The 23,178-nt window shown below is 38.0% G+C and overlaps 1 protein-coding gene across 1 annotated transcript; it reads right to left on the bottom strand.

Moving 5' to 3' along the window:
- Positions 1-59: 59 nt before the first annotated feature.
- On the bottom strand, positions 60-22,436 carry LOC119734672 (beta-1,3-N-acetylglucosaminyltransferase radical fringe-like). The gene is made up of 10 exons (XM_038208196.1): positions 21,377-22,436; positions 17,627-17,675; positions 15,854-15,896; positions 15,246-15,305; positions 14,722-14,869; positions 14,148-14,272; positions 6,817-6,887; positions 5,360-5,454; positions 4,233-4,324; positions 60-3,185 (listed from the first exon to the last, which is right to left on the bottom strand). The coding sequence occupies exons 1-10, from the start codon at positions 21,860-21,862 to the stop codon at positions 3,128-3,130; spliced, it is 1,227 nt and encodes a 408-aa protein (XP_038064124.1). The 5' UTR covers positions 21,863-22,436; the 3' UTR covers positions 60-3,127.
- Positions 22,437-23,178: the final 742 nt, after the last annotated feature.

Genomic DNA, 23,178 nt, shown 5'->3' with positions numbered 1-23,178 from the left:
ACCACTTTCCCACCTAAACTGAACTTAGCTAAATAAGGAGAACTAAACCTACTGGCAAATCTGGGGATATACATTGCCATATTTTAATGTTTAATATGTGTATTTGAATGGAAGGTAATTCAGTAAACAAAGTTAACATACATGGAACTTAAGCTTAAGAATACACCTCAAACTTAAAAAAGCAAATAATACTCATACATCAGCATGTGTTCAATTAAATTCTGAATATATGAAGCGGGTAAAAAATTAACTTGAATTGATCTTAACAACTTCGAAACAATTAGTTTGAAGCAAATACAAAGTTAAATACAGTTTGTATATACTTATTTATTTCTTATTTTAACTGGGTAGCCCATTCAGTGGAATCCACTGATCTCCCTTGGGTCCCAGTAAAGAGAAGACAATGTGAAGAAATTACAGGTTTAGAGGTGGGAGGAAAAGCCCAGAAGAGTATTCTGAGGAAAACCCACGGAATCAGGTAGGGACTGAAAACCCAATCCACATATTGGCCCAGGCGGGATTCGAACCCGGGTCACAGCGGTGGAAGGCGAGGAAAGTACCGCTACGCCAACCTGATGTACTGGATACATCTTTAAAGTTTATGGAAGTCGCGTCAATGCTAAAATTGTTGGGGAGCATTATTGGATGCATTCACAATGGATCGGAATGTACGAAATCAAACTTATAAGAAAATAGCACAAATTCTCTAGAATTGGTCCATGGAGGTCAACATGCCCTTGTAAGGGCTGTTCAACTGTTCATATTATTTACATTTCTAGGATGGCAAAAGCTCCAACTAAAACTCCTTTTAGTCCGGGAAAAAGCCACACTTCTAGCAAACCAAGACATTTGTGGAAGCATTAAACACTCTTCAAAGACCAGACTGCCTGTTCAATTCGTTACATACACATTTATCAAAAAGCAGAATGATCATGGAAGCCCACTGATTTCACAGCTGGAATGAACGTTTCCTTCTATCAAAACTTGAAAAGCATAAAATAAGTTCTTTTTTCATTTACAGTGAAAATGTATATCACACACAGAGATTCTGAGGTTAATATTTCATTCTTAATCTCACACATCACTCCATATCACGCTGACATCGACTCAAGAACTTGCATACACCATATTTTATGACTGTATGGAATGTGATAGCCACAAACGTATGAAATCATACGCCAATGCTGACAAAGACTTTGAGGATTTCTTGTTCCATGGCAGCCATTAGTATGGTGTACGCATAGCAAACAGTGCATGCAGATTAGTATATTACAGTCATAAGAATAACAATCTGTCATATAAAAATATAGATTTTTTGTTATGATTCATTTACAAGTGGTGCATTGCACAAACTTCTCTACCGCCTCCCTACCTCAAAAAGACCTCTGCCCATACAGGCAGTGACACTTTTCTTTAAACCTCACAATGACAAATCTAGAACAGATGAAGTCAAATCAATCACAAGTTAAACACAAGCATTCACCAGTGAACAATGACATTGATGTACCGTACCTTGTCACCTTTTGTCATGTTTGTGACAGGATGGCTTGTAATTGTGATGACAAGGGATGACTTGTGAAGACTTGATAACAAGTCTGATTTCTGGTACGAAAAAAAATCTTTTATTTACAATATACCTTTAACCTAATCCACCCCCTTAAAAAATAAATAAAATTATATATGAGGTGTTCTGGCAAAATGAGACAGAACTGGCCAGAGGTCGAAATGAGGGTTTGCGGATATTAGGAAAGGGAATAAAAATTTCCTTCAGTCATTCCGTCAACAAGTTCAGGCTGTTTAAAATTTGCATTTATCAACATGTCAAAAAGTAAAATACTCGGAAAAAGCCCTTGAAGTTTTGCGTTTGTATGTGAAAATGAAAGACGGCAATTGTTATTCCTTATAAAACACTGTTGTTCCACAATTTTTATACCTTTTCTTTAAAATATGCGTAGTAGACATACCAAAGATTACAAATATGGATAAATCTGAAAATCATTTTTCTCCACTACGGCCTGCACCCAGTTCCCTCTCATTTTGCCAGAACACCTCACATAAGGAAAAACATCACAAGACAAATAAATTAACAATGACTTCAAGTTCAGTAACTCTTTTGGCAGATTTTGACAGACTGGCTGCATCCATTCGGGACAAACTAATGATTTCTCACATATTACTACTACCAGTCTAAAGTTACTGGTGCTTATTTCAAACAACAGTTGCAACTACGGCAGCTGTGGTCACATGTTAGAATTCATACATACCCTACTTCCTTGAAAAGTATTGTTAAATACTTGCATGTGCTAATTACTACATCTAATCACCACAAAATAAACTATTTGACATCAATGAAAATAATAACGTCCCTCTCTCCATCAAAGTAAAAAAAAATCAAAATGTTTAGTCATAATTTTACTAGTCTAAACCACAACTAGACGAGATATCTAAAGGGCATTAAACAACCAAAGAACAAAACAATTCTTACCATCTTTGGATACACACCATTCAGTAACATTACACAGAAATCAACAAAAACAGACACAAACACATGAATAATCATAAATATGTTTCCTTATTTAAGCCACCTCAAAACGTTCAACAATAACAAAAATATAATTTTAAATATGTGATTTTTATAGCAATAATAATTTGAAAATGTTAAGATTAACCATGTTCATAATAAAAAAAAAAACAACTTTATACCATTAATTAATTCTCCTCACACCTACAACATAACTTTCAGAAATGATTTTACTTTATAAAAATAAACTACGTCCCCATTATAATATTTGGCAACGCAGCTTTTTCTGAATACATTCACTGGTTTCTTTTATCATGATTGCCCTTCACCAATATAGTTTTTATAAGCACTTCTGTGCTTTCTGAAAACTTGTCCAAAAAAACTTGTGCTTGATTTCTTAAACTTTCATTCTTCTCTGGAGCACAGTTTCTCAAATATTCTCTCTTTTCTTAATGTGGAAGACTGGAAAGAAATAACAAGATTTCGTTTTGAAAAGACCTGCAGTAGAATTTACTCCAGCACTGTTGCAGTGCTGTTACCGATAGACGCATGTGACTTGATGAACTGAGATTAGCACGGCAAGACAACAGAGCCACGTCTCTCAGTTCAGCGTTTAGAGCAGACACTTGCCTCAGGATTCAACATGCAGTGAAGTGACTTGAATCTGCAGCAGGGAAAAAAACAAACGTTGGGGGAAAAGTTGACACCTTACATAATATGCAGGCACTAGATTTGGATCCAGAGGATCCAGAGGAGTAAGTGGAATGGTTGTAGAGTACTGGGGTCCAATAATTGCACTTGTCAGACTCTTGTCTGGAGGTATATGGATTAAAACTCTCAAGATGCTTGTGTTCTTTGGCAAGACACTTTACTACAATAACCAACTGAGAGTAAATCAATATTAGGTTTTTGCCCTTCACCGGCATATAAATTTACGATTTATTGATTTACATCACTCCGACGCAAAAACTCCATATTGTGAATATAGCCAACTGAGAGCATCTGTGGGCTTATAGAACAGTCTGCACTGATCTTGAACTACATGTTAAAAAAACACTGGGCATCACTCCATTCTATTAACTTGGTGCACATCAGTCATATTAGGCCAATTCAGCACCATCATTGATGGTGCAGTTTCACTATCATCTATTTAATTAGAGGGGGCATTTGAAGACACTTGTAACAATGCTCCGGTTTAGTGTACCATCTCTCAGACAATAATGAGTATACTGTGTGCAGCCACATGCAACGCTTGATTTTTTTGAATCCATAAAGCAATTTGGCAGTCCCACTACACGCTTTCACCATTCCATGGTTAGCTGGATGAATAGCGCCCTCTGCTGTCAGCTACTGAGCCCAATAAAGAATGTGCTTTAATGACCGACATGCTCAGCAGGACTAGAGAGCATAATGCCCATGGACTGACCCCATTGAAAGCATATTAACCTTTCCCTGGCCCTTGCACATACACCATTTCAAACTACATTATCATGGATATGCCATTTTGCCTAATCCTTTTTCAAAGTACATGTATTTAGACTAATGCCGTGCTAAAGATCAACACATATACTTGGCACACCCCTTTCTCATGATAAATTCTGACACCCCCCGCTGTACCCAAAAGCAAGTCATCTGATCATAGGGACCTTGGCACCCACTCACCCTGTCCCCTCTTCAAACACCTGACCCTTGCTGATATAACATGTATTACCTGGTTGGATCCACCGTTGTGTCGAAAGCTGCATTTTTCAGAATGACGCTATTAGTTGCTTTCTCAGAGTTAATTTTATAACTCAGTGTAACCTGGTTAAACAAAACAGAAATCCTGATCACCACAAAGCTGATGGAAGTGTCTGGACTGGACAGTGACACAACAATAGGGACAGGACAACTGACACTGATGACCAAACAAATGATGGAATCAATTTTTGATTTTGATTTGATTTAATTTATTTCCGTGCTTCCTGATACAGTAGTATTACCAAATGAAGTAAATATAAATGAAGTAGACAATTCAAAAGAAATAAGTGAACTAAAATAATTCAAGGAAAATTCAAATAAATTTAATAAATATAAAATCTGAAAAATAAAGAAGAAACATTAACGATGACTGTGATAGATGGGTCCATTCTATAAATTTAGGGTCCAAAGGGACACATTTTACCAGTCGCTGCTACTTTGGTACATGTACTATGTACTTTGCCATTCAATATCATTCGAATGACTCTCAATGATTTTTTTATTTGTTGGCTAGATAGTTTGCTGTTCATAATCACTCTTGCAAGACGATCGTATTAAGGAATGCGTTATTTTGGAGCTAATCATCCTTACTCGCAGCTGAGAAGCTGAAATGCGAAAGACGCGGCTATAATGTGGTCAAGCTGCAAGCATGTAAAGGCGCCTCTGACAGCCAGCCATACGACCCATAATTATATGACCACAGAGCACAGCCAGAGATCCAAAGTTTGGATTTTTTGTTCGAAGGGAGGAAAACTGGAGAGCCTGGAGAAAAACCCTTGTGGCACAGGAGAGAACCAACGCACAACTCAACTCACATATGGTCCTAGCTGGGAATGAGCCAGCGCTTTACGCACTAGCCACCCATGCCACCCGCATCAGATGTAACAACGAAAAAAATAGTGGACCCACATGTATGACCAAGATCTACTTTAAGACTGATTGAACTTAATTGACAGTTTACAAAGCATTTAACAATGACAGGATGACTGACCAACAACCTGATTACTGTAAATGACAGAACAGGTGAAAATAACACAAACTGCAATGACAGGAACAATGGACAATGACAGTCCCAAACAATTACATGATTATACTTACAGCTCTCTTGATTTGGTTTTCGTTCAAGTTCCTCAGCATGGCTAGATGAGAATGCATATCACTAATCTTGGTCAGAGGAACACCTAACAAATCAACTGATACAAACAAACACAACTACTGTCAAGAATCAGGGCTGGACTTGGCTTGTTTTTGGTTGAAAAACCAGTCTCAACTTTATTCCCAATTAAAAATCAATTTATGACACTGGGTTTTGCTCTTTTATCAGTCGATTCTCTGGGTATAGTGGAGTCCACCTAACATGACGCACTTTGACATTTCCCCTGACTTTCCTCATGCAGTGTTGTCAAACTTCTTTGTTGACAAACTTCAAATTCATTCAGTTAAATACTGGTTCTATTAACGTATATAATTCTTGCTGTTGAACCCTTGTGAACAATTTTAGTGTCATGAAATTTAATCCCAAATTCAAACACTGTGGAGTCCAGAAATTGGGCACAAATTTGGTCAGCCGAGTGTTCCCCAACATGGCGCACTTGAAGAAATCTCGGAAATTCCCAAGCGAACATTTAAGATTTTTTTTTTTAAATTATCTTATTTTCGGCGCATTTTAAAAGGGTTCACTGTACACTTAGAAATCAATTCAGAAAACCGCGCCCATGTATAATTCTCTCTTAACTTTATAACGGGTAGGTAAACTCAAGTATATGAATGGAAATGTTTAGAACTTGATGAAAGTTCACTTACTGTGAATTTGTTTGCTCTACTAAGGCACTAAAGGCGAAAAATGCACTATATTAGGGGACATGCTACGTTAGGGGAAATCAACAATATGTCAGATGTTGGTATACAGGGCGAGTAAAACAAAAAACGAAACCCAAATATCCGGACCATTGCTTTAGTGAAGTTCTGCATGTAGCACTTTCAAAATCTAGGATATGAAAGCCCACTTCATAAGCTTTCTTTTAGTACAAGAATCATTCAAATCACTCATGTACTTTTCAAGTTACAAAATTTTCAACACAACCACCATTTTAAAGTTCTGTCCACGGATCACAAAAAAGCGTGCATTATTTCAGCAAAATGAAAGCGATTCACACACATCCCATGTGATTTGTTTTCGTTCTGCTGAAAGAACACTTGCCTTTTCGTGATCCGTACACAAAATTTAAAACAGTGGTAGTGTTTAAAATTGTGTAACTTGAAAAGTACATGAGTGATTTGAATGATTTTTGTACTGAAGGAAAGCTTTAATATGAATTGGGCTTTCATATCCTAGGTTTTGAAAGTGCTACATGCAGAACTTCACTAAAAGAATGGTCCCGACATTTGGGTTTCGTTTTTTTTTACTCACCCTGTAGACTAAAAATACTGATGTGCAAATGGCTTGAGGGCTTGAGCTTAAGTTCCAAAACTGAACTCCTCCCCCCCCCCCTTCGAAAAAAAATGAAGAGTTTCGACATTATGCTAATTTAGGTGTTTAAATATTTTATGCTCACCAATAAGGAATGCAATGGACACGTCATCTGGTAAGTTGATCCTGTTGCATATTTGTGGGAATCCCCCAATACTGTCACAAAGAAAAGAAACAATGAATAACCGTAAGTGTTATAAATCACAGGAGATAATGGGCATCTTCTGTTGGCAGAATAGTGTTCTTCTAGTATTTTGATATAATGACAATAATGACACAAAGTGTCTACAACCCATTAAGTCCCACCCTTTTATAAGGTATCTTTGTGTGAACCCATTCCAACATTCAATTTCTGTATTCTTAATATGGCCTGTGGTGTTTACATACATAACAGTCATATACATCACTTGCATGTAAATGTGCTTATAAACTTATGTATATCTGCAGTACCAGCACAAATTGTGCCCCCGCTAACTTAATTTGGAAGACATATTTGATGAGTAAACCATAGGGCATGGATCTACCCAATACAGGAGTACAGCTGTGGGGTTGCCACATGAATTGATGGAATATCAATTATGTATAACACATGACTGAATACTCAAAGAAGTCAAGCAAATCATGCAATGAACCCCCCTCCCCCCACCCAAAAAAAAAACACCCTTTAAGTTCAGAAATTCTGTGAATTTCGAGAATAGATCAAAGTAACAGAAATTATCATAATTTTGATGTTTATCAATTACATGTATTAAGCTACTAGGAGACTTGTCAATTTAAGGCGCTTTAGATCAGTTAATGGAGCAACAAGACAAACATTCCGGAGGTCCCAGGTTCAAATCCAGACAACCCAATGGTTTGCTTATTTCACAGGAGCACTGAACCCTGATGCAATCACTTCACACATTCACGCTTTCACACATTCAAATTGTAGTGATTTCAAATCGCACTGCTATGGCCTACCAAATGGTTCTTATTTTAGCAGGACCAAATTCAAGCCAGAGTGTAACCAATCTCATTCAAGAGTTGGTGCTAGGTTGAAACATTTCAGGCATATAACGATGCATGCGCTCAACCGCCTGGCGCCTAGAGCAGGCCCATGGGATGCTGTCTAGCATGATAAATGCCTTTTGTCCGCCATCTGTCATACTGTTATTCCATCCGTGCTGAAACAGCAAAGCATTGTCTAGACCCTAATTGAAGGATTTTCTCAACAAATTCTATAAGAGAATATGCTGGTAGTTTTATATCAATCATTATAACTGCCAGGGTACATATCTACCATCAACAATTAATACACCGTTAAGAAAACAAACAAATCCTGGTTGTAGGTTATTTGTAAGCACACACATACAGATAACAGTAACCTGCAATTCATTCTTTGGTTTACCACTGCCTGGACATGTCCCCTCTGTTGTGCTTGGATGCTGTCTGAATGGCCCCGCTGAATGGAGCCTAGCAAAAGTCGTGATATCCATTCTAGTCATGCATTGTGTCCTTTGTGATGCATGGAACAATTGGTACAATAGTGGAGTGGGTTGGTCACTTGAAGGAAGGAGCATGCAGAGTTAATCAGCTGGTGAGTTGGGAGGGACTTTCCCACACTCTCAGCCAGCCGCAGATTATTAAAGGGACTAATACCACCTCAGATGCATGAGTAACCACCCAAATTGAAATAGCTTATTTTTTCCTGGGGCTGTAAATACATACATGTACACAGTTTAATTGCCACAAATTTAAAGGCCAAATCAATACACTTTCTAATTACATGTATTTGCTGATTTTTAAAACTGGTAAGTCTTTAAAGCCTTTTCCTTTTCAACTTTATTAGATGTTTTTAAGAAATTTTTTTTCTTTCTACACTGCCTATTGGCAATTTCATGGTAACTCACGTTACATTTAGAAGGGGTCTTCCGTCATCTTTTTACTGTTATTCTTTTAAAGTCCAAGTATTTAGGGTATATTTTTTTTCTCACAGAAGATCCCTCACAATTAAGTGACTAAATTACAAATAAAAACTTCAGTTTGGCAGTAAGTTTTTGTCGGTAACTCAAGTTACACAAACTTGACATAGAAAAATTGTTCAGTACCTTGCATTTGAAAGTTTCCACATACTGTGAACTGTACATCATTCAGTGCCCTTACATTCATTAGGGTGCAAGTTTTAGGTTAATATAATGACCATTTTAAAAAAATCGATCATGACATCTCTAGAGGGATATATTTCGGTTACTTATGTTACAGTAACTCACGTTACAGTTGGTCCACCCATCTTTAGTACATGTACAAGATAAAACATATAAGAAAGTTCTAATTGCACAAAAAAACTCTTTTGGGATAAAATATGAACCTTTCCCCGTCTGAAAACCAAAAAACTCACTATAATACTCGCATTTTGCATGTAAAAACAAGGTGCCAAAATTACCACCTAAAATCCATATTAGTCAAAGAAAGAAGTTTTTCTACACAAAACAACACACCCCTAACTATATCCCGTCTCACTGGTACACCCCTCAAATCAAAGACCTTGTTGTCCCCTTTAATTTGATACCACATTTAAGGTTGTATTGGTTGTAGTTCTGAAGATTATATTAAAATTGTCCACTTTTTAGCCGTGTCCACTTTCTCATGGAATTGCTCCTATGGGTATTTCAAATTTTAAAAATATAACCCAAGGGGTGGGGTTTGTTCCGTTTCTGTGCAGATAAATAATTACTCCATGTAGTTTGAACAGTCAATGGTAGCCCACGGTGAGAAGACAGGACTGAAAACCATTGTCAATTTGTCTTATACATGTACAAACCTGTAAAGATAATATACCCATGGAAATGAAATTACTATTGGCAGGAAATAGCTTGTAAGTTTTATGCTTCCTTAATAGACTGGAATCAAAAATACATAACGGGAACTATATGCAGACACAGCAATGAAACATACACATGCACAAAATGAATATGGGCAAGAACTTCTTTTGTATACATGTACGTAGACAGACTGCTTTTTTCAATCATTCTGGCACATATCCAACAGCAAATTCAAAAGCAATCTGAGAAAAATTCCTATTGGCATTAAAAAATCAGTTATTATAATGGGTATTATAACCTCCTTGGTGAACCTGTTTGTCTGTCAATACAGGAAGGAATGTGTATTTGTTGTTGTCAAGATAATAAAGTGTGTAGGCTTTCAGCGCAGCACAGACTAAGGTATGAGTGCTTTGTACGTTTCAACTCTATTTCTCAGATTCATTGTTATAGGCCTACATGTATTTTTTTTTTCAATTTTCATACGTACTTTCTCACGAACCTAGCTGGATATCAGCTAAATGAAACAGGTGCGTGTGAAATTTGCACACTCTGGGTGTGAATTCTATTACGCACATTGTCACGTAGCGTATTGATTCATATGCAAGGAATGTGATGAAAGACGTGCTATTCAACAAGTAAAATACAAATTTCCTATACATGTACACAGTATTAATAACTAAAACTAAAAAAATGTACTTCAAAAACACATTAACAGGAAAGAAGTAAAGAAAAGCAAGAGCCATCCAGTTCCTACGCTCGTACATAGCGCATTGAAGCCGAAGTTACTTGTGAACTGGATCCCATTACGGATGTGAACGAAACTAAATCACACTGCAATATTTGAAGAAAGCACCACATTATATTTTCTTATGTGTTTACACATTAGTTTGACAGTGGAATTCAGTGCTCATCTGTCGCGGTAGTTTTGCGTGTAGCCCATAACACAACAACATTTTCACAATGCTAGTTAAACAACTCTTGCGCAAGTTGTCAGTGTCTGGTATTTTGGCCAATGGTTTTTGTAACACAGAATGAGTTTTATAATGCACCTATGCCATTTGTCCTTGCCTGCTTTTTGTGTGTATAGTGTGTGGTACAATCCATGCAAATATTCCCCGCTGAGATCACCAATACCTTGTTATTCCATCTCTGGTTTATTCTGGGAGGGATTGTAAAGGTTACATTCCCTAAAGCCAGCAGTTAAATCCCTGCAAGCCCTAAGTGGGTCAAGGCAGACACCCCAATACTGCACAGGTTGTGGTAAGGTGGGCGTAGTTTACACATGACTTGTACAATGTACACTTGTCTGTGTAAGGCCAAAAACCAGCAAATGGAACTTTGTTTCTTGACTCATCAAATGACAACAAACATCACAATGAAACTAATGGATTATCCTTGCTAAGTATGGACTGACCCTAAAGCCACTATTCACGAATACCTGCCCACTGAAATCTATGCTGAGATTGTATTTCAGTTGCCCGAGAAATCAGTGAGTGGCAGCCACTTGAACTGAAGTTGTAAGCACAGATGTACGTGCCTGTACATGTATGTCAACACAATGGGCAACATTCAAAATGGTGTGGGGTACGTATGTGGCTCGGAAAAGCTACCTGGTACCTGTTTATTTTACCATTTTGGGTACTTAACCAACTCATATATGTAAATCGTAACATGATGATGTGGAATGCAAATAAGCAATAGTTTGGAAAATCTGCCATCTTGGGGGTGGGGGGAAATGCCTGCCTCCTTCCTTTTTTTAAAATTATAGCAAGACAAGAAACTATTTATTTATTTTACTCTGCCTAACAAGCAACTTGCATATCATGCACGCTCACCATTTCTAATGGTCCGTACATACATGTGCATGGGAAGCAGACGTACAGAACCAAAGGTTAGGCATGCATATAGTACGCATACACAAAACTACAGGTGTATGACTGGAAAATAAAAACAGTTTATCATCTAGACAATTTCGTCTGACTGAAGTAGCAAACTTATACTGCAACTCCCATTACCATGCTGAAGTCCCCTCCCCCTTATAAACCATGAGGAATATGTAATAATAAATGTGATATACTGCAGACAAAATATTTTGGCTGTTACGGGCAGTCAGATAATCTTTTCACAAGCCTTGTTTACAAACAAGTGAAACTTGAAATGAATTACAATTTTGTACTGAAGAAAACAAGCTTTATATGAACAGATGAGTCAAAAGATCTCTATAACAATTTCAGCCACATTTTCAAAATTAAATCATCAAAAGTTCAAAAGGAACAAGTTAAGCATCTGTCAAAAATTCACCCCCTTTTTGCAACATAAACACCAGTTCATATAGATCACTTTCATTGATCAAGTCACACATTATAATCCTCTGATTCACGATTTGCGTTTAGCAAACATGATCAATTTAGCTCGTTGTATTGAAATTTTGTTATCTTTTCTACTTGCATGTGACATCCGGTTTGCAATGTTCACTATCAGGAAATAAACACTGACAATCCCTTGAAAAATAACAGTATAGGACCTGTGCCACATACATGTATGCTCTCAATCCAAGTTTGCTGTTTACCCACAGTTGGCCTTGGTAATCTTTTATTTCTAATGACCAAACATTCATGTGGATGTCTGGAATGTCAAAAAAAAAGGTGCCAAAAAGAACCCCCCCCCCCTCCATAGTCCATAGCCAAATCTTTGCTCTGTTGAAGAGTGCAAACTGTTCACAACTTAAAAAGGTCATTTCATTGTAAAAAGGTAAGGCTACAACCATTCAAACTTTTTAATCAATACAATACATGTATAAGGTCACCATACCGAGGTCTACTCTACTGATGACCCTGGTAGGACAAGCTATGCCTAGCCAATATGAGACATGTTGCTAGGGCTTAGTCAGGTCAATGATTATCAATAAACATTAGCAGGTCACAAACTGGCCAATTAGGGGCCAGTTACTATGACATGGCTGTCTGCTATTGGTTGACACTTAAATGAATGCAAAAGTAATCATTAGCCAATGGAACTAGGTATATTGTTCTGACTTCTCATATCAGCTATATATCCACTTGTTTAATGCACTATTTAGTTTTCTCCTGTATTTGGTGGGGGGGGGGCAAACTCAAAAATGATGGTGGCAGAAATTTATCAAGGCCCACTTTTAGAAAAATGCTATGTAGAAAATATTGCTTTGTGAATGTACAAGCTAATAGCAAAAATCAGCTAAGAACCAATCACAATTCATCACATAACATTTTGGCCGCTAGCCAATTCTTTGTCGGGGGGGGGGGGGGGGTCCGGCAAATTTTTCCTCCTGTACTCAAGAAGTCTGTAACACTGACCCGACCTCAAATTAAACATACATGTAAATGTCACCCTACCAGGCCAGGGACCGACCACTGAATGGACATCCAGAGGCCTAGATTAGTGAAGTCACACCTATCAAAGAAAAGCAAAATAACTGGCCCCAAATTTTTCCACACTTGCATTCGCCTTTTGATAAAAGCAAACTTACAAAAGGACTTAAACAAATTGAAGAGAGTGGGCCAAATCATCCTAACCAGGAAACAGTCAACCTTTATACCTGTGGGTTATATCAATAATCTGGCAGGATGTTGATATGTTTAAAGTGTTGCTTAGCTCTCTGCTCTGTTTTTATGGTAACACTGGTGATTCCATGCACAATTGAAAAGAACAATCAAAGGCAGAATATACAGTAGGTAGGCTTATTTGATTTCCCACATTCCAAACCCACCTTTGAAAATAGCAACTACTATTTTCACCCTGCAGCATTGCCTAGCCCCCCCCCCCTTCACAACACAATGACCCCTGATTTTATCCAGCTGATGGTTACACACACTCCCTTTCCCAAATTCCCTCAACATGATCATCCCAAGGGTTCCATAATACACCCTCCTACTATTTTTTCCTTTTTGCATCCACTAATACCCTGTTTATCAAACGTTATTAATGTCATTAACCCTAAAGTTCCTCAATCCTCCAAAGTCATCCAAACAGTTTCGGAGGATATCAGAGGATTGAGGCTGAATGCAACATACAATTTGGGAGGACTGTGGAGGATTGAGAATGAATGCTCATTCACAACCGGTTGATTTTGGAGGATTGAGGATAAAATGGTATTTGAAGAGGAGGAGGATTGAGGAGGATTGAGGATGAATGCAGTTTGAGAGGTAGGACTGTCTGACGATTATGAAGGATTGAGGCAGCAGGTATCCTTCATTTGAACGAAGTGCACAATTTTGGAGGATTGAGGACGGTTCATAGCAAAAAGAGCCTAGGGGGTTAGGGTTGTAAGGGCTCTCCCAGTGACAATGGGAGGTCTGAATACTGACACAGATATATGCAAGAACAATCCAAAGATTTGTAAAAGGATACACAACCAAGTCCAAATCAAAGTCCTCTTGCTTATCTCAGACATTTTCTGGATACATTTTTCATCCAAATACTCAGTCTGACCACTAATCCAAGCCCACTTACTTGGACCACTCTGTCTAGTTTCTTGGGCTGAATTCCTAAGGTAGCTGCATATACTTGTTGGACAGGGGGAAAAAGGACTTGATTACAACACTTTGCAGTCTACCACCCACTAAACGCCTGGACTTACCCAGCATAAGGACTCATCTTCAGGGCAAGAGAGCGAGAGATACACACACCAGCTCCTCCTGTGGCAAACCAGAAGGTGGTTTGGCGTCTTGTGGATCTCATCTGACTGATTTTACTCTTGTCAAGCTGAAGGCACAAATAATGATTCCTTGTTAGCCAGAGTTTTCAAATTTACAAAGTAATTGCAGTATGTGGTGCTTTACCCCAAATGAACTCTTTGGTGGTAAGGGATAATTCTGTATACTTTGGGAAGCAAAGGACATCATCTGAAATATCAGGGCTGAAGTGATGGGAACAAGAACTGACTACGTGTACATACACACATGTACAGCAATATTAAAAACCTTGCTAGCAGAGCACTTGAACCTGTGGAACTGCACTGCCCCCCCCCCCCCAACACCCACCTACTCCTTCCACTTGATGGTGGCAGTCTTCCAGTTTACTTTGATTTATCAACATTTGGAGTCGTTGAGAGCTCATTTGACAGAGAATATGCATACTATTCTGAAATTCCAAATTCCAATGTTAAAAGACAGCTCAAGTCATTTCAGGTCTACAATGTGTTTGCGACTTACAGTTTTATCGCCGACATCATAAACAGTAATTTCTGCTGAGGTACTGGATCGTCCAAGGTAGTAGTCTTTGTCATGTTGGTAGGATCGTAACAACTTCAATAAATTATCTATGTTCAGGTAATTATCATCATCCACGTTACACCACCATCTAAAAAAAAAAAAAAAATTAAATGAATAAATACAAGTAATGTGTGAAGAAGTTTATTCAAGTTGATTGATGTGCAATGAACTGTAACTAGTTGAGAAGGGCAGTTCAGCAAAGATTCTTCATTTTTATTGCTACCTGTATCTCACTATGAGCATTCTTTTACTTGAACACTCCTTTACTTGAACATGAAACAGACAATGCTTGTTAAGGAAGGAGGAAAAAAACCTACTTTTTTAATCTGGGAAGTACCTGTTGTACTGATATGTAAGTCCATGTTCTTTATAATTGCTCGTGGTTACAATTTGTTTTTGGAAAATCAAATCAGTATCCAAGGGAAAATGACCCCATTAAAAGAAAATTGTACAGGGAGGTTTACCTTTTTCCGGATTGCAAGTACATAGAAAAAATGGCGCCCATTTTACAGCATAGGCCTTGCCTGTAAATAATAGAACAAAAAAAAACAAATTCTTTTTAATAAGATCTCTAATTTTGGTCGTAAATTTGCTGCAAGTATAGCTTAAGATTGAACTTCAAGTATTGATGTGTATTATTTTCCATGTGGGTTTACAAACAAAAACAACCGTTGGTAATAAATACTGCGTGTTTTAAACAACAACTGGTATTTGAGGAAACTTCACCTCTTTGTTGAGTTTGTGTGGTCCTAAACAGGGTAGGTTTCAAACTTAACATTTAACGGTGTGCTCAGCCTGTTTGTCATTTATTTGGCACGTGAGGAAGAACTCACAATGTAAGTGTTCATACATGCATGATCTTGGTTTTTTTAGAACATGATCATGTTAAAGAATTTAAAAATGATATACAAAAAAAGTACACCAAAAAATTATAATGCATCACACAATATCACATGTCAAAAATTCTCACAAATTAAAAAATACGTAGGCTTGTCTCAGATCAGTTAATTTGAAATGAAATTATTTGGTTATTTATAACATGGGTGTGCACGTACAATGTACATGTACGTACCTTGTATGCTTGGCAGCACAGTGTGTATTTATGAACTGTCCACCTGCAATACAAATAGTGAGAAAAAAAAATAGTGAGATTACAAAACGTCTTTGTTACTCAGGAACTGTAGCACAATTAGTTACATTTAATCATGTGATTACTGGGGGGCTGTGGTCAAATGGTTACGGTGTTCAACTCGTGTGCCGTGGTGCATGGGTTCGAATCCTGACCGTGGGAAAATGGTGCTTGTGCTCTTGAGCAAGGAACTTTACCATTATTGCTTCGTCCTTCGGATGGGACGTAAAGCCGTAAGTCCTGTGTGTTGTGTAATGCACGTTAAAGAACCCAGTAACACTTATCGCTAAGAGAAGGGGTTTGCCCTGGTGTTTCTGGCAGTGGCTGCAATGTGCGCCGCAGCACAGGTGCTACATAATGGGTCTCATATTTCTCATAAACTTTATTTACCTTTCTTTAATAATTGACATAATTTCCAGCGCCTTGAGTACCTAATTGTTGGTAGATACGTGCGCTATATAAGACTCCGTTATTATTATTATTATTATTATTATTATCATTATCATTGTCATGGACTGCTATTTCAGCACATTTTTTCCTTCTAAGTACATGTACTGAAGGGTGAGGTCGATTAGCTCAGGTCCACTCAGGTTAGCCCCGTGCCATTTGATTAGCTCTGACATCATTTTCGGGGCTCACCGGGTCAGCCACCACAGGCCCCGCTCGTGGAGTGAAGTCAGTGGTGAAAATACATCAAACGCATGCGTTGTTCATTCCAAGACGCTGACAAATATGGTGACCAGACAGAGGGAATGATCAAGGGGACCCAAAAATCAACTTTATTTGAAGTCTAAACATAATTATTCATTGATCTCATTGCGACTTTAGTGGCTATTATTCCAGTCGTGACGTCCTCACTTTTTCCAAAAAGGGCATTTTGTCAATAGCTATGGCTATGAGGATCATGATGGCCTGCGTTTGAGAATTAGATAAGTCTGACTCTTGTGGTTAACTGTCTACCTTTACCCGAGTCGACCCGGTTGAGCTAATCGAACGCACCCAAAATAAATTGGACATCAGTCAAACTGCCATGCAATGAATTTACTAATTGCCTCTGGTTCTCTGGTTCCTTCTGCTGAACAAGTGAATCTGCAGAGCAGGTGGATATTGCTTACACACAAGACATTTTGCAGATCAAAATATTCTAGCTACATGAAAACGAGCTAAGCTTCAGCCAAATCAGCTGTCAGTTGAAAAATCACCTTTTTTTTTTAAAATTAAACTTAAACAAAACATAACTTCCTTGAATAATCTCTGCAATGGTTTCGTTGATTTTACAGGCAAGTTTTGATTTAATGAATACTGAATTTTTTGCGAGCTAACTTCACCAAACGTGGTCTGAAATAGACCTACATAACTCTGAATGTACAAACTGTACACAGATGTGTTTCGACACTAAATAAAAAATTCCTCTCTATAATATTCAATATTTTTGACTGAATGACAGATGCATTCAACAGATCAATAATAAAATAATATGACAAAGTAACAACCTCACGTTTGTAATACATTCACTTGCTCATGATATGAATGGCTCCTAAAATAAATTCAACAGATGTTCACTTATACAAATCCAATTGACTACAAGCGCATGCTGAATATATCACAATTGTTTTGCTATTATAATATAAAAACCCTTAAAAACATTGTACCAAAATCCAGTAACAACTGGATTACTTCAAATAAAACTCAATTTTAAGGATTGACAATACTGACCTGTTTCTTTGGAGTATTTTGGACTGTCAGCATCCGTGAAAAAATATGTCTGAAAGGAGAAGACAAATACATGATTGAGCTGAAGACATTCATGTGCAAAACACCGCATGTGCAAAACAATCCACAAAAATTACACTTTCTATGACGTTAAAAATATCACGCAATCTTATCTGTCAAATGAAAAGTAAAATCAATACAACAATATTTAACCCCTTCATTCATATAAAAAAGGGCTAGGTTGGTTATCAGTCTGTCCAATAATATTATTATCACCTACCACATTGATATGACCTTTGTGTGTGCGTTTTACTCAATGTATTGCAAAGTCTGTCAATGGACTGTAAGAGGAAGCCAGAGGAAATCTAATTAGAGGTTACTGTTTGAAAACAACTTATAGATGTGTAGTGTAACCATATATTCTCTAAAAAATATACATATACTGGAACATGTATGTTTAAACTAAGTAATGAGATTTGGAGTCAACAATTTTTCACTTGTCATGTTTTTTAGCTACTTTTACAATTTTACTCTGTAATAGACATTTCTCAAGCAATGCCATCTAGGAATAAAAGTGAAAACAGAGACGTTTTGTCCTGATTCGCGTTGTGCATGTACATGTATGTTAACGTGTGGATGTGCTGAAATTTAGGTTGCTTCTAGGGCAGTTTACTCATGAGTATGGTTATGATTTGTACAATTACATCATTCATCAGGCAGCATGGCCTAAGTTGTTGAGGAACCTGAAACATTTACCGAGGGGTTTGATCTGAAATATGACCAAGAGTTTCCAAACCCAAAAAGAATAATGCCAAGTAATCAGTGATTTGATGTTTTCACACAACACACCTATTTTTACTCTATGTGCTCTTTTTTCCCCTTGGGATGTGTTTTGGCAATCTTTTGAAATAACATACAGTCAATGATATCTTTCTGCCAAAACAACTGTCTCCATGCAGTTCTCTTATGCCATTGCTTGATACTGTTTTGTGAAATAGAGGTTTACCAAAAAGCTCAGTGTCCTTAAAAGCTAAATACAGGAAGAAAACTCTGGGTAAAGCTAACAAAGATGACCAGCAGAGCATACAGGCAATATCTCTGTGCAAACTTGGCAAATGTGTCCTTGCATTGTATGCATAGTGGTGCTTGTGTATATTAACCTAACCACACAGAAAAAAATTACCCTTGCCCGAGCTCATCTTCATAAAGGCTATACACTGAAAGCTACCTTTTCATAAAATCGTATCCAAAGGAGAATAATGCATATCGATGGTGTTGTTCAAGCAAACTTTGTCAAGAGTCTGGCATTCCCCCCCCCCAAAAAGAAAGGTGTAAAATACTAGAACTCAGTTAATGCCAGAGCGTGCAAAGTGCAAACAAGTTAATTTTTACAAGTTGAAAGTTTATCTGATTGTCAACTCACCAAGTGCACTTGAACTAATTTTATCAAACTTGTCCAGACTTGCCCAGATATTTTTTCCTCAAAACTATTAGATAATAGGCCTATTGACCATACGAGCAGGAGTCTTTTTGAATAAAATCTATCAGTCATTTTCAGATAGGCATGTCAAAATGCATGCACAAGGTTTGTGTAAGATATCTACATATTTCGTTTTTGCTCCCAATTTAAAACTGCTACAAACTCTGTAAAAGGAAAAACATTTCTGGTTTAAGTTCTCTGTTGTTGTTGTTGTTTTCTCTTTTTAATTAAACACCTTTTACAATAATGCTGGTTACAAATAATTGGCATGGTCAATATTAAGAAAGATTACCTGTATGTTTGTCCACAGCTAATTTATGTTTACAAAATAGAGAAACACGTTTGAACAAGTGCCATACCTGGACATCACTTGACACCCTGTGCACAAACCCTATGACTCATGAGACTGGTCTGAAAAATTCTAAGTGTTTTCTCAGTAAATGCTTCGATATTTTCCCTACTAAATTTGACTTTTTAGGACATGCTATCACTTTGTGTAAAGTGATGGCTGATAGGTCACTGCAGGGAAAAATTAGTGATGTCCATGTATGGAATTCTTCCCACATGGGAATATATGATACCGGGGCTATAGATCTTCCTGTGCACTTTTTCCAGGAAGCATTCTGAAACTTCCCAAATTCTCCAGGAAACCAACGAATCATTGACATGTTTAATTTGTACAAAACAAATAGGCCCATGACTCCAAATCCCAAAATCACGCAAACTGCTCCAAATCCCTGTTAGACCATCAGCCTGGGGGTTTGGCCAGTATCAAATCAGGGCATGAATGATTATAGTGCGCATGCGCAAGGTACCGTATACCGCCCCTAGAGTGGTAACAAGCATTTCGATGGACATTTTGGGAAAAAAGGGTGATAACACTCAAAAAGCTGCCACCGCTGCAATGCTATCACATATTTTCCAACTCTGGAGTTGTATACCTTGCCAAAAATCGCTATGACGATTATTCCCCTCATTTGATACCGGTGGCCAAAATTTTGGACCAAGGCTGATGGCCTATGTGGTATAGGACACACCTACTAGAGGGTAGGAGCCTGGGCAAACCTTGCGATGAAGGACATCTTTGGTACAGCTAGGGCACAACTCCAAGACAGACATCATACTGGGAAGACTTCCATACTAGGCCACCACTTACCTGCCGCCAAACACGTAAACTTCCACCTCACCTTGTGATTTCACTCAAGATGAATCCCTTTAGGAAAAATGTGTTTTTAGAGCACATTTTGGATGCACACATCGTGCAGAACTAAGTTGGAGGCAGCCGGTCATAGTGATTGAAGTGTCTGGAAGACAGCGGTACGTTATACGCATGACATCGACAACCATGACAATGCATGAGCCGGCCAATGACAGTGCAATAATTTCTCATGAATATTTAATTATTTCAATGGATACTTTAAGTACGTCCAAAGATTGATCATTGGAACAAGCGATTGTGGGCGGTCTAGCGGTAAAAGTGTTGAGTTTCAAGCAAGAGTCCGAGGTTCGAATTTCGATAAGTAAGTGACTGATTAATAAATAGGAATTATAAGGAAAGGAGAGGGTGAGAGTAGAGAAGGGAGAGTGGAAGAAATAAGCATAAAGGATGTAACTTTTTGGCGCTTGAAAAAAAGTGGTGGCCTAGTACGTAAATCTTTCCCATAATACTTAATAGACAATTATTATATATTTACACATCAATTTTTCCCCCCAAAGATGAGGGTCCTCAATTTAAGAGAAGAAAAACAAGTTAGGGAAAGAATGTTGCATCCCGACACCACTTTTTTCATCATATATTATCTCAATGAAGATCAGTCATTGCCAAAATGTTGAAAAAACATGAATCTGGGACTGAGAATCATTTCAAATTATTTAAATTAGAAAATACTTCAAAAATACACTCGACTCTCCAAAGACTTTGTACACGACCAAAGAATTGGCGTGTGGATACTACATTCTTTCCCAAGTAAAAATTGTTCTAGCTCAAGTTAAGACTGTCTTCAGCTTAGTAATCACACAGTGTCACAACTGTTTTCCAGATTCCAGTGCCATACTTCTCACTTCTTACATGTCTAACGTACTTTCAAACATACTGCTTAATTTGTATCTAGTCAAGTTCTTTGTGCATTCTGAGCCATATTATTACTTGGGTATAGGTCAAGACCCCCATTGGTTTGTTGGGAGTGGAAGGAAATTTTGACGGTTTGTGACCTTTTAAATAGCAGGAGGGTTAGAAAACCAAAAGAGATAAAACCAAAGATTAAGAGTTTTACCTGTTTTCTGACATCAGAGCTGTCAAGCCACGTCTCAAAGAGCACGGGTAACCGGGTGTCATGATATATTTCCGTTGTCTTCACTCCAATAAAAACGTCCGACAGTTCAGTCTGCCTAAAATTGTTTTTTAATGTTGTTGGAATGTTGGCTTTCTTGGATTCCTTCGAGTCCATAAAGGTTTTCGAAATATTCAACGTTTTGGGGTCCGGATTTAAATGGGATTCAACCTTTGCAGGCTGATTAACTTCCTCTCGTCCCTCACTGCTAAAGAAGATGTTCCGTGGCCGTCCCCCCCTTTTGGCTGAGGCATGCCACGCCTCCACCTGCACAGCTTGGATTTTGGACGGTTGGTTCTCATGATCTTCCTTGGACTCACTCGGTAAAAGGGTCAGTACAGCCGCAAAGCATAGCATTAAATAAACTGTCCCCATCACAAGAACAGTTCTCAGCAATCTGGACATTCGCTTCCAGTTGTAAAGCATCATGACCTTGCAGTTGGAACGTCATGAACGTGAAGAGGCGAATGTGACGAAGTACATGTACATGTACGTTTGTTGTGCACATCACACAATGTCAATGGTATTGGTAGGCTACTTCCTGAATTTCTGTTCCATGCTGTCATCAATTTGTCATTCGTGAGATAAGAACAACAGAGCAGATTTCGATGGCCTGTTCATTTCAGCAGCATGGTGCAGTTGACTGGGCATACATTGTACATGTAGGCCTAAACGTACACGTATTACTATTTATTAGCTAAAACTTCCGCAGTTTGTTATTGATTTCACGATCGATAAGGAAGCATAGCTAGCACTTCTCGGGTCCCGTCCGTGAGGCGAGGGGGATCGCCCTTGGAACGTCGAGTTCCCACTCGGGACGATTCACACATGGGGGACGTGTCTACGTCAAATAAGTGCATACATCCTAGATCATTTGATCACTCTGACATAAATTCCGACATTACGGTGAACTCAAAGATAAATCGGTGACAAACCCATCACAGCCGGCTCGGCACCGGTGTGTTGCAGAGTTTCGGACCTGTTGCAGGACTACTTACTAGACTGCTGATAGTAACGATTTGCATAATTGATCTGCTAGAGGGGGCTATAACAGGTGCACAACAAACTTTGCAACGGAATTACTGTTTGTATCATTTTTGGGAGGCTGATCGGAAGCAGAAGACACGTTTTTAAATTCTGGTTCCGTTTAAAGATTGATAAAAATTGTTTTATAAACTTATTGACGTGCATGACCATTCCCTGTGCTAGTTTCAATTTCAATTTTCCTAGCAATATAAAAGTTATTCACTTTTGAATTAGACATCGAACGAGAAAATCCACCGACGTTTAGTTAGGCCCCAAAAATAGTTCTGCTTCCGTATATGGTGGTGTACCCTAACGTGGCGCACTTCGAAGCATACCCAAATTTCCTCGTGTAGTGTTGCCAAACCTCTTTGTTGACAAACCTCAAATTCATACAGTGAAATACTGGTACTTTTACCTTATTAATGCTTGCTGTTTAACCTCTGTGAACAATTTCGGTTTCATAAAATTTAAGCCGAAATTAAAAAACGGTGGCGTCCGGAAATTGGGCACAATTTGGCGGAGTGTTCCCTAACGTGGCGCACTTAAATAAATCTCGGGAAATTCCAAATTAACATTTAAGAATTTCTGAAAACTTGATAAATTCTGATAAATCATTATTATCTCTACTTACATACCCAGCCAGATGTTTGTCACAAAATTATTTTCTTATTTTTCGGGGCATTTTCAAAGGGTTCACTTTGCACTTGAAAATAAAATCG

This window comes from Patiria miniata, unplaced genomic scaffold (genome assembly GCF_015706575.1).
Source record: "Patiria miniata isolate m_02_andy unplaced genomic scaffold, ASM1570657v1 HiC_scaffold_28, whole genome shotgun sequence".
In the NCBI taxonomy this organism is placed as follows: domain Eukaryota; kingdom Metazoa; phylum Echinodermata; class Asteroidea; order Valvatida; family Asterinidae; genus Patiria; species Patiria miniata.
The sequence above is the reverse complement of the archived record's forward strand: the minus strand, read 5'-3'. Positions and strand labels throughout refer to the sequence as shown.